The sequence below is a fragment of the Volvox carteri genome (assembly GCF_000143455.1).
Source record: "Volvox carteri f. nagariensis unplaced genomic scaffold VOLCAscaffold_46, whole genome shotgun sequence".
NCBI lineage: Eukaryota > Viridiplantae > Chlorophyta > Chlorophyceae > Chlamydomonadales > Volvocaceae > Volvox > Volvox carteri.
The window spans coordinates 446,382-457,252 of record NW_003307589.1 but is presented as its reverse complement, the minus strand read 5'-3'; the positions used below and the strand labels follow the sequence as shown (position 1 = coordinate 457,252).

The 10,871-nt window shown below is 61.9% G+C and overlaps 1 protein-coding gene across 1 annotated transcript in view; it reads right to left on the bottom strand.

Moving 5' to 3' along the window:
* Nucleotides 1-1,103: 1,103 nt before the first annotated feature.
* Nucleotides 1,104-10,871, bottom strand: part of VOLCADRAFT_118861 (uncharacterized protein) — a gene marked incomplete at both ends in the record, with an annotated part of 15,500 nt that continues 5,732 nt past the window's right edge. Inside the window, 15 exons of the mRNA XM_002954790.1 lie at nt 1,104-2,228; nt 2,721-2,851; nt 3,226-3,593; nt 3,792-3,960; nt 4,482-4,559; nt 4,611-4,659; nt 5,058-5,198; nt 5,465-5,541; nt 6,024-6,419; nt 6,940-7,117; nt 7,576-8,128; nt 8,409-8,571; nt 9,052-9,223; nt 9,579-9,806; nt 10,343-10,449. Of these exons, the coding sequence (XP_002954836.1) occupies nt 1,104-2,228; nt 2,721-2,851; nt 3,226-3,593; nt 3,792-3,960; nt 4,482-4,559; nt 4,611-4,659; nt 5,058-5,198; nt 5,465-5,541; nt 6,024-6,419; nt 6,940-7,117; nt 7,576-8,128; nt 8,409-8,571; nt 9,052-9,223; nt 9,579-9,806; nt 10,343-10,449 (3,935 nt within the window). The remainder of the gene's footprint in view (nt 2,229-2,720; nt 2,852-3,225; nt 3,594-3,791; nt 3,961-4,481; nt 4,560-4,610; nt 4,660-5,057; nt 5,199-5,464; nt 5,542-6,023; nt 6,420-6,939; nt 7,118-7,575; nt 8,129-8,408; nt 8,572-9,051; nt 9,224-9,578; nt 9,807-10,342; nt 10,450-10,871) is intronic.

Below are 10,871 nucleotides of genomic sequence, written 5' to 3'. Positions count from 1 at the left end.
TCGGCGGAAGATAATGCTGGTGGGACGACATGTCGTAAAATGCGTCGCCGCCGCCGCCACCGGCAGAAGTGCCATCGTGCTGCAGCTCGGCCTGTTGCGCATCAACTTTGGCTTCGCCAACGTCGTTTCCAGTGATGGCGACGGCGGCTGAAGCAGCTCCACTGCCGCCGCGAACAGGTCCTGGACGGCCTTGAGGCGGCCTAGGGGGATGTTGTGAAGGTGGATTCAATTGCGGTGCGGTGCCACCGCCGCTGCCGCCCTTGCCGTCCTCGCCGCCATCGCCGTCGCGCCCATCGTCCTCAGAATCTGAGTGAGCAGCCGCCGCGCTTGCGGCGGCAACTGCCGCAACGGCGGCCACCGCCGCTGCGCGGCGGCTGCGGCCACCTCCCGCCGCCGCTGCTGCCGCTGCCGACTGCGGAGCTGGCGCTGAGCCACGTTGCGGTCGACGGACGCCATGCTGCCCTGCTATGCCGACCGCCGCCTCGCCGCCAAGGCTGGCGTTACCGCTTCCGCTGTCGCCGTACGCCTGAGTGCGTGACCCGGCTTGGGAGGGTAGCGCGCGGCTGAGCGGCTGCTGATGGGAACCCACCGCGGCCGCCCCCGTCGCCGTCAGGCTGCGAGTGCCTTCAGGCACGGCTGGCCTCAACCGAATTTTCAGCTTGCCCTGTGGAACCTGGGTTCGATTCTCGCTTCCGTCAGTATGCCCTTCAGCCGTGAAAGAATTCAGCGGCGCCATTCCCGCCGGCATCTGCGGCGGAGGCAGCAGCGGCGCCCCCGCTGCCGCCGCCGCCAAGTGGACTGCAGACCCTGATGGCCCAGCCGCCTCCGCCTCCGACGGCCAGCCGCCCCCGCCTCTGCCTCCGACGTCGCCTCCATCATACATTCCAACGTTCGTTGTCGCTGCCACCGCTGCCGTCATCGCCCGCGCGGCCCCGGCTGGCGCAATGGACCGTCCACTTCGCCCAGAGGCCCTTCGACGGAGTTCTCCGCCGCCGCCGCTGCCGCCGCCGTCTACACCACCAGCGCCGGCCCCGTCACCGTCACCGTCGCTGTTATCATCATCACTATCGTCCGGCAGATCGTCCTCCCAGTCACTGCCGTACCTTGCACGCTGCCGGGCCCTGGACGAGCGACGCAACGGTTGAGGCTGCGGCTGCCGCTGCTGGCGGCTCTGTCCGCGCTGCGGCTGCCGCCGCCGCCGGCCCCGGCCGCCACCCCCATCACTGTCACTGTCGCTGCCGTCCGCCCCTTTCCCCAAGCCCAGATCGGAATCCGAATCCTCCTCCTCCGCAGCCGCCGCTGCCGCGTCCTCGTCATCGCTCCAGTCAGAGCCGTACAACGCCGCGAACCGGCCAGGCGCTCTGGCCGCCGTTTCACGTCGCGGCCGACTCGGCGCCTGCTGCTGCTGCTGCTGCTGCGGTCTCTGCCGCTGGTGCTGCTGCCGCCGCCGGGTCCGACCCGAAGGCGATATGACTCGCCCGCCCCGGTCCTCCTCTTCCTCCTCTTCCTCCCACTCACAACCCGAGTACTGCTGGCTACCGCGTTGCCTCCGCCGCTGCTGCTGCTGCTGCTGCTGCTGCTGCTGCTGCTGCTGCTGCTGCTGCCGCAGCTGCCGCTGAGGCGCCGTCGCCGCAGGAGCGGCATTCAGCGCGGCGGCATACCTACCCCGCGCAGTGCGCGCCAAGCCAACCCCTCCATCGCCGCCACTGCTGCCACCATCGCCAGTATCCAAAGGCCAGTCCTCCACGAGTGATCCGCTGTCCTTGCCGCCGCCGTCAAGAGGGGATAAACCCGCTGCAGGCTCCGGCCCGGAGGCGGCGGCGGCCGCCGCCGCCGCCGAAGCCGCTGGCGGGACCCACATGCCCCCACGGCGGCGAGGACCCGTGACGCCGCCCGCCGCATCAGCGCCGCCGCGAATTGCGTCGGCGGCACTCCATCCACGTCTTACCCTGTCAAGTCCGACCGTCGCCGCCACCTCCGCCGCCTCCAAATCGAGGGCCACGTGTTCCCACAGCCGCGACAGGTCCACCCGGCGGCGCCGTTGCGCCGCCATGTAGCGCCGCCGCCGCCGTACGGCCACATCGAGCCCCAGGATGAGCACATCGTCGACACAGCGGCCTATGAGTGCGGCGGTGAAGTGCAGGCGCATGTACCTGGCGCGCTGCGCCACGGGGGAGTCGGCGCCGTTGAACCGCTCCGCATTGCTGACGATGGTGTCCATGTCGTGGCTGAGGTGGGCGTCGTCGTGTGTAAAATTCAATTTTAAAAGTTGTGTAATAAAATTACAAAATATTGAAAATTGAGCCACCGGGGGGTTCGGGATGCCACTCGGAGAGACGACACAAGCACAGCCAGGGTAAGAAGTAGCGTATGTAGTACATAAGCCGGCATGGTCTGGCATGGAATGCGTAGACAGCCATTTTCAAGTTGAGGTCAATCCTTTGGTGAAATGGACGAGGCGGTGGGTGGGGTTGGTGATGCACCGGCAATTTTTTTGGATGCGCTGGAATAGATTTTAACTACTTATTCTGACCGGGGCACGGCTACGGTTAAGAAATACCGAAATCGAATCCTGTCATGTGCAGAGCTTTCCGCACTCTTTCTACCACCCAAATATCCAAGTCTCACCCACGTATATGCCCAATCCCCCATCCACGATCCGAAGACCCCCCACCAACACGAAATCACTTCCCGACAGAAAACTCCCTACTACTCATTACCGCATTGCCGCCAGCGAGCGGTAGAAGCAGTTGTCAAGCCGCTGTTCAATGATCTCTAGGGACATCGGTAGCGGTACGATGGCGTTGTACGGCACGGGACGAGCGTCACCGTCGCCGCACGGGTACGTTGCCTGAAGAGTCCGGGGGAAAGGGAAGGAAGGGAGAGGTGAGGCGAGGGGAGGGAGGATAAGCTGATGGGCCGAGGTGGGAGCCCCAATCGGCGGCAAACTTGCAAGGTGGTGAGAAAGAGCCAGCATTACGGGAGAGGTTGCAACAAGGGAGTGAAGAGCAATACGGCAGATGAGAGATATTAAGAGTGAGGTACAGGCACACATACTGTGGCAGATATGCAGATGGAGCCTCTCTTTCCCTTACACTCGCTCGATGACTCCTTTCAACTCCTTTTATGTCGTAACAACCCCCCCCCATCCATATGCGAGCAAGCCTCTTACCCCGCCGCCGCTTTTTCCTCTCCCCGGGCTATATGCCTCGCCCCATGCCGTACCGTTGGCGCCGGACATTGTACGAACAGGCCGTACAGCCTGTCCTCAGAGAACAGTCGTTCCAGGGCTAAGCGGGCCGCGGAGGCTTGTTCCTCCGCCCAGCCGCCGCCAATATCCAGATGAAGCTCCGAAACCACGTCAACAGTGCCACCGACGCCGCCAACGCGGCCGACGCCAATGCCATTAAAATTTGACGTGGAGGGCCCGTCGCCGCTGCCGCCGTCGCCGGCGCCGGCGCTCGCTGCCGTGGCCGCGGCGGCCACAATCTCGTCCGCCTTGGCGGCGGCGGTAGCGCGCGCGTACCGTACGACATCGTCCCATGATGACGTCAGCGGCAGCATCGCCCAGGGGCTCAGGTACGTGGTCTCAGCTGCAAATGCAATACACACATACACGTGCACAAGGCCGTAAGAAATCGATCAGTTCGTACACAAGCCGTACATAGGAACTGGCCCCCCCCAGCTCTTTGCGCTGGTCTACACAGTCCACCAACTTCAAGTGAACACGGCGGTGGCGACAGCGCCGCAACAGCGATAGCGGCGGCGACGGCGGCGGTTACGACGCCCACCTTCGTCGTCCCACACGACGCCGTAGCGCTCCCACAGGTCCTCGCATTCGTACGGCTGAGTCAGCGGCGGCGGCTCCCCCGACGCCAGCGTAAGCCCCGGGTAGGCTCGGTCGCTGACCACAGTCGCGGCAAACCAGCTACCCGCACCGCCGTCCGCGGACTGGTACGTCTGAGAGTGAAGGATGAAGGGGTAAGAGGAGGGCGGCACGGCGGGGTGGAACTCCTCACCGCGTTGGAGTCGGCGGCCCTTGAGTTCTCAACACCCCTCTCCCCTTTCTAACAAAACCTTCCCCCAAACACCCAAACACCCAAACACCCAATTCCCAACCCATTCGATCCCCTCTCTCTCCCCCCGATTCCGCCCCCCCCTCTCAACCTCCAAAAGTGGTACTGGGCCGTGGAGCTTCCGGGGTATTTACCCAAGCAGTGGCAGTAGCAGTGGCAGTACCGACGAGTTGAACTCCTTGCGCAGCTGGCGGCGCCCACTGCATGCCTCTTGCATGTATGTATGATTTTGTTTCCCCTCCTTCCCCCTTCCTGTCCCCCCCTCCCTTGGCTCCTCACCTCCCACCTATCCCTCAGCCCCCCTTCACCCCAGCAGCAGCTTCGCTCGTTCGTTCGTGGTTCGTCTTTCCCCTCCAACCCTTCCGTCCCCCCCCCCACACCACACCCACAAACCGATTTCCGCACCTTGCACCTCTCCCCGATGCGCCACCTCCTCCCTACCGACCGACCGAACCGCGGCAGCGGGACCAGGAACTCCACGGGCTGCGGCAGCGGGCCCGGGACGGGGGGGGCTGGCAGCTGCACAGCGAACACCTCACCCGCCACGGGGCTGCCACTGCCGGGCTGTACCATCAGCTTTAGGCTTTGGAAAGGAAGGAAGGAGTGAAAAAGGAGTGGGAAAGAAGACGAAATTAGGGTTTTGAATGGAGCAGGGAGAAAGAGAAATACGTGGGCAGGGAAACGAGGGGGCGCAAGGTTGATTGCTCGGGTGTTGATTGCTTTTCCTCTCCGCCGTCCAAGATCTTGACGGATAAAACCTCTAACAAATTTTTCAAATTAACAGGCAGGCAATGCAAACCCAAATCCAAACTTTTCCGACACGCCGTACACCCATTCTATACCTATCACAACACACTCGCCTGATACACACGCTATATATAACCCTCCCCCCTGCCCCTTTCCACTTCCCCCGTCCCCTCCCCCTCCACCTTCCCCTCCCCCTCCCACGCACTTATACACATCTTATGACACGTCACCCACTTTGCTGCAGTACGGTACGGCGGGCCGTCTCTGAGTATTTCAAACCCCAGCTCGGTGATGATGCACGGCTCCGCAGGCCGCATACCGGGCAGGAGCCGCCAGGGTCGTGGGGCCCTCCTGTCATCCACAGCCTCCAAATAGCTGAGGGGGGCCCGGAAGGGAGGCGGAGGGGAGGAAGAGGGTGGGGGGGAGAGGCGGGGGAATTTTGGGGGAAATCACGTGCTGCAAAATGAAAACCCCATACTCACGGACACATGCATACATACACATCTAGAACGCATACATACACACACACGCGCGGTGCCTAATGCACCCTAAGTTAAAACACACACCAACGCCTCCGAAATGGCATCTCGGCCCCCCTCCCCGTACATACACACAAACCCACTGCCGTACGGTCCACTCACGCCTGGTGTCCTGCCTTCACGTACACCACCTCATCCCCCAGCTGCGGGCAGTAGTAGTCCGGCTGATAGGAGGTGCGCTGCAGTGTCAGGACGGGCGGAATTGGAGAGGGGGAAACGTTAGTGCTCAGTTTCCCTTAGTGCCGCTGATGTTGAGAACGTCCACACATCCATCCACTTCTTCACCTACCCAGCTACTACCAGTCTACCGCCACTACCACCCCTACCATCACCACTACCACTACCACCACTACCACCACCACACAGATACACACACAGACACACACACACAGACACACACACAGACACACACACAGACACACACACAGACACACACACACAGACACACACACAGACACAACACACAGACACAACACACAGACACAACACACAGACACAACACACACAGACACAACACACACAGACACAACACACAGACACAACACACACAGACACAACACACAGACACAACACACAGACACAACACACAGACACAACACACAGACACAACACACAGACACAACACACAAGCACAACACACAAGCACAGGCACTCCGTTCACCTGCAGCCAGCTGTACGCTTCCAGAGGTCTGGGCCGTGAACCCCCCGCCTCATGAGACCTCTTGCGCGCTAACAGCTGATGAACACCCGCCCGCTGCTGCTCCAGCTCATCACCATCACCCTCCAACTCCCCCCCTTCCTGCCGCTGATGTAGCTGCCGGGGCCCCGGCCCCGAACGCCACCCAGCAGTAGCAGTAGCAGCGGCAGCGGCGGAGCCTGGGGGACCGATCATGATCTGGTCGTCGCCGCCGTCAGCAGCGGCGGCTGCAGCGGCTGCAGCAGCCAGCTGCTCCCGCTGTCGGCGCTCTTCCCGCCGCTGCTCCCGGCGCTGCTGGTTGCGTAGCTCCCGCCGCGCGCGCAGAGCCGCTCGCCGCTCTCGCTCCCGCTCCCGTTCCCGCTGCCGGCGGATGGCGGCACGGCGTTGCCGCCGCCGGACTTCGTCATCCTGTATGTACATATGTATATACGTATGTATTTCAGGACGTACTGGCCCTGCAGAGACGGCTCGTCGTCTACCTAGCGCCAACGCCAAGATGTGCAATGCACTACAAAGCAACAACCATGTGCACTACAATAGCAGTTCGGCAGCACAGCAGCACAGCTGCCGCAGTAGCAGCAAAAGCAACCTGCACGACTCTTCAGCACCATCGCCAATCCTAAGACTGCCCTAAACGACGTCACCACCGCTAAGCACAGTAAGTGCCGTCTGGACGAGGCGATCGAGAGAAAAGCTACTAGATACTTCGAGCCTGAAGTATCCATCGCGGGCCACCATCTGGGCCTCTGGGACTGGGCCGGGTACCCCGAAATGGGGCGTCTTCGGTCCACCATCACCACCCCAAAAGCCTGAACGCCCATCAGTGAACACACATACATACACACACATACAAGCAAGGACTACTACTACTGGCACTCACATCGCCGCTGTCATCGTCCACATCCTCCTCCTCCTCTTCCGCACCCGTGCCACCGCCGTACTCCTCGTCCTCGAGCTGCTCGTCCAACAGCTCGTCATCTGTGCCGTACGACTCCAACGCATCGTCGCCATCGCCGTACCGTCGTTTATGGCCGCTGAGCCGTGCTGAGCGGCGGATCCTGTTTTCCAAAACAAATGCGCCGGCAGCCGGCAGCCGATAGCGGGTCGGTGGTCGATGGTGGTCGGTGGGTCGACCGGGGGTTAGCTAATAGGGGGTTAGCTAACTACCCAGTAGCTAACTACCCATGCAAACACACAAAGCATCAACTACCGACGTGCAAACCGGCTGCAAACTGTTGAAGCCGAGGTGATGGGGATTCATACGGTGGCAGAGATGAATGAAGGTCAGATGAACAGCTGCCGGAGTCCGTTAGGGGCGGGAATCGCAATCGGAGGAGAAAAGGGGCAGGAGGCGCGGGAGGGTCGTCGGCCGTGAAGGAGGGGGGAAGAGAGGGGGAGAGGAAAGCAGGGCGATAGTGCTCCTGCTCTTAGGCCAAGAGGTGAAAGGCGAGGGGGGCGTTTTCCTCCTACGGGAGGAAAACACCGCATTTGTCGTACAGTGCCGACGATTACTCACCTCTCCTGCTGCTCCTGCTCTCGCGCCTCCGCCCGCTCCCGACGGCTGCTGCGGCGCAGCGTCAGACCCTGACTGCCGCCGCCCTGACTGCCGCCGGCGCCGCCGCTGCGGCCCTGCTCCGCAGGGCCGCCGCTACCCTCCCGCCCGCCACGGCCGCCACGGCGGCCGCGGACTGGCCTGCCATCGTCGCTGTCGACAAGTACGACAGGATCATCGTCGTCGCTTCCGTCGCTACTGCCGCTGCCGCCAGGGTCGCTGATGCTGACCACGTCATCATCATCGTTATCGTCAGAGCTGCTACTGCTGCTACTAGCCTCGTCGCGGCGGCGGCGGCGGGCGCTGTCGTCGCTGTCATACCCCGTCAGCTGCAGCAGCAGCGACGGCGGCGGCGCACCCGTCGGGTCATCGATGACGAGGTACACGCCACGCGGGACAGCGACGGCTGCAGGAGCGGCCGCCGCCGCCGCTGCCCCCACCACCGCCGCTGACAGCGGTCGCCGCTGTGGCGGTTCACTGCCGGGCCGGCTACTGCCAGCCTGGGCCCTCCTACTGCCTGCACATTTCAATGCAGGTTTCAAGTCGCCAGGTTGCGGGAGAGGGAAAGGTGAAAACATAAGGGTCCGAGGCCGCACACGAGCAGGCGTTTACTACTGTGCAACTCGCAATATGCAGCATGCAGCATGCAATATGTCAGGCAGGTCAACTTCACACTTCAAATCTTTATTTTACGTCCAGGAAAGGGTTCAGTCCGGGACCTCACAGCAGGTGAGCGCCAAACCCCTCTCACTCCCCCTTCCTTTCCCTCCCGGGGCCCCCCTTCCCCCCTTCCCCACCTCTCCCAGGTTGCGGCTGGTCAGGACTGGACAGCGCTGCCAGCGCCTGCATGTGCCGTTCGTACGCCCGGTTCATAGCCTGCTGTACGGCAGCGGCGCTGGCACCGTTCTCCACCGCGAGCCAGGATGCAGATACCAGTGTGGGCGGGTGGGACAGCAGAGCCTGGGACGTGAGGTGAGGGGGAGGTGAGGGGGGCGGGGGCGGGGGAGAAAGACGAACAACGAGCGGGGCCGTGGGAGGGGGAGGGGAAATGCGTTAAGGAATGAAGGAGGGGGGTTCATGAGGGGAGGAAAGGATGAGGAGTGCGAGGGCAATGAGCGGGGCCAGGTGAGAGTTTCCCCCTGAACCTCATCCAGGAGGGGAGACAGGTGATGCGGGGGCGTGCACGTCCTCTTCGTGTGCATCACACCTTTTCCCCGCACCTCCCCACCTCCCCACCAGCCGCTTGTACCAGCTGCCTCTACAGTCCCTGTGTCCCTCGACACCCTCCACCCCACTGTACCCCGGCCCCGATATGCACACACATACATACATACATACATACATACATACATACATACATACATACATACATACATACATACATACATACATACATACATACATACATACATACATACATACATACATACATACACTCACTGGCGGCAGCGGGTGGTCGCGATCCACGGGGTGCGGTCGCGGCAGGTCCCCCAGGCGCCTTGCCGCATACGCCGCCTGCACCTCTATGGGGTAGGGGTGGTTGGAGAAGTCGCAGAGGGTTTGGCTCATCATCAAGTGGGGGGCCAGCTGTGTGAGCTCGTCGATAACCCACCTGAAGGAAAAGGGGGTTGGGAGGGAGGGAGGCGGGAGGGAGGGAGGGAGGCGGGTAAGACGAACCACTAGAGAATGAAGCAGAGGAGTGCAGGAGGGAGGGGAGGGAGGGAGGGAGCGGTGTGGGGGGGGAGGGAGGGAGGGAGGGAGGCAGGGAGGAGGGGAGAGGTGCCCAGGCTCATGGAAGCCTGCGCGGTAATGGGGGGGGGGGAGAGAGGGAAGATCGATTTAGAAGTGTCAGCAGGGCCCGGTAGATGGGGTCCAGGAAGGCTGTACGACGCGACAGGAAAACACACAAAACACTGCCCCTTCCCCCCCGCCCTTCCCACCCGACCAAACCACACGCACCGACCCACCCGTTCACATCCCGCACCAGCCCGTTGTACTCCGAACCCAGGAACTGGTCGTACGGCGCCCGTGCCATGGCCTCCGCAGCCGCCGACACGGGCACGCCGTAGAGATGCAGCTGTCCAGCCGTGTCTGTGACGGCAAGCTGTGCGCCGCCCGGTGCGAAGTGTCCATCCACAAGCTGCAGGGGGTCGGTCCAGCGGCCCCGTCCGGGGAAGGTGTCCTGCGTGCTGAACCTGGGTTTAGGGAAGGAGTGGGGTGTGGACGGGGAAGAGAGGGAGGGAGAAGGGGGAAAGGGAAGAGGGGAGGAAGCCGTGTACATGACCCACTCACGATTAATCACAAGAAGTAGTAAAACACACATCAACACAGTTAAAAAAACCCATGCAGGGGTTATGGCACGTTTTTCAATCCTAACAATCATAACACGCACGTCGCTGGTGACCACGGGAGCTCGCGACCGAGCTCGCTTTGGTAAAACAAGCACCACCGTGCACCACCATAATCGCCATTTCCCTCATTTCGCGGCTCCGAAGGTCGTCAAAACAACACAACACACGCAGGGGGATGATGGTAAGGGGGTGGGGGCCGGGTGAGGCGGGGAGAATCCCACAGCACACCCCCGATACTGATACATGAGTTTCAGGGTTCAGGGGGTGAGGGTCAGACAAGCCAGATCCTTTCCAAGCACACACGCACCCATGCACCCATGCACATACAAAAAAACACGCCCGAGCGCCCCTCATCGGACGATACATTACCGTACACTCACATGCGAAGGGCGGTTCCCGCAATGACGTCCCATAGAATGGTACGACCGTCGTACCCGCCCGACATGACTAGCCGCGGGTCCTGAGGATGTGCCTCCAGCACGTGCGCCTGAAGTACGGTACAACATTGGGACCGGGACCAAGGGCGGTGTAAAGCTGTGGTAGGCAGAGGTGTCAGGAACACATACACACGCATATGTGTTTCATCGCCGCTAGCCGGCGTTTATTATTCCCATCAGCCGCGGAGAGAAATTCACGAAACTGGCTAGCCGGCATGTGCACGTGAAACCACAACTTGGAAACAGCCTCGGATGTCTGTCTGTCTGTCTGTCTGTCCGTCCACATCGATATTCACCCGAGAGTACTTGCACTAACTATCCCCGGCTGACCCCACAGATCACTTAGCGTCCAATCTGCTTCCAATCCCCCATTCCAAAGGAAGGAAGGAAAACACATACACAAACACAAACGCACACGCGTCTTCGGAGCCCCGCAGGCCGGCCGGCCCCGCCGCTCCCCCCCCCTCCCCCC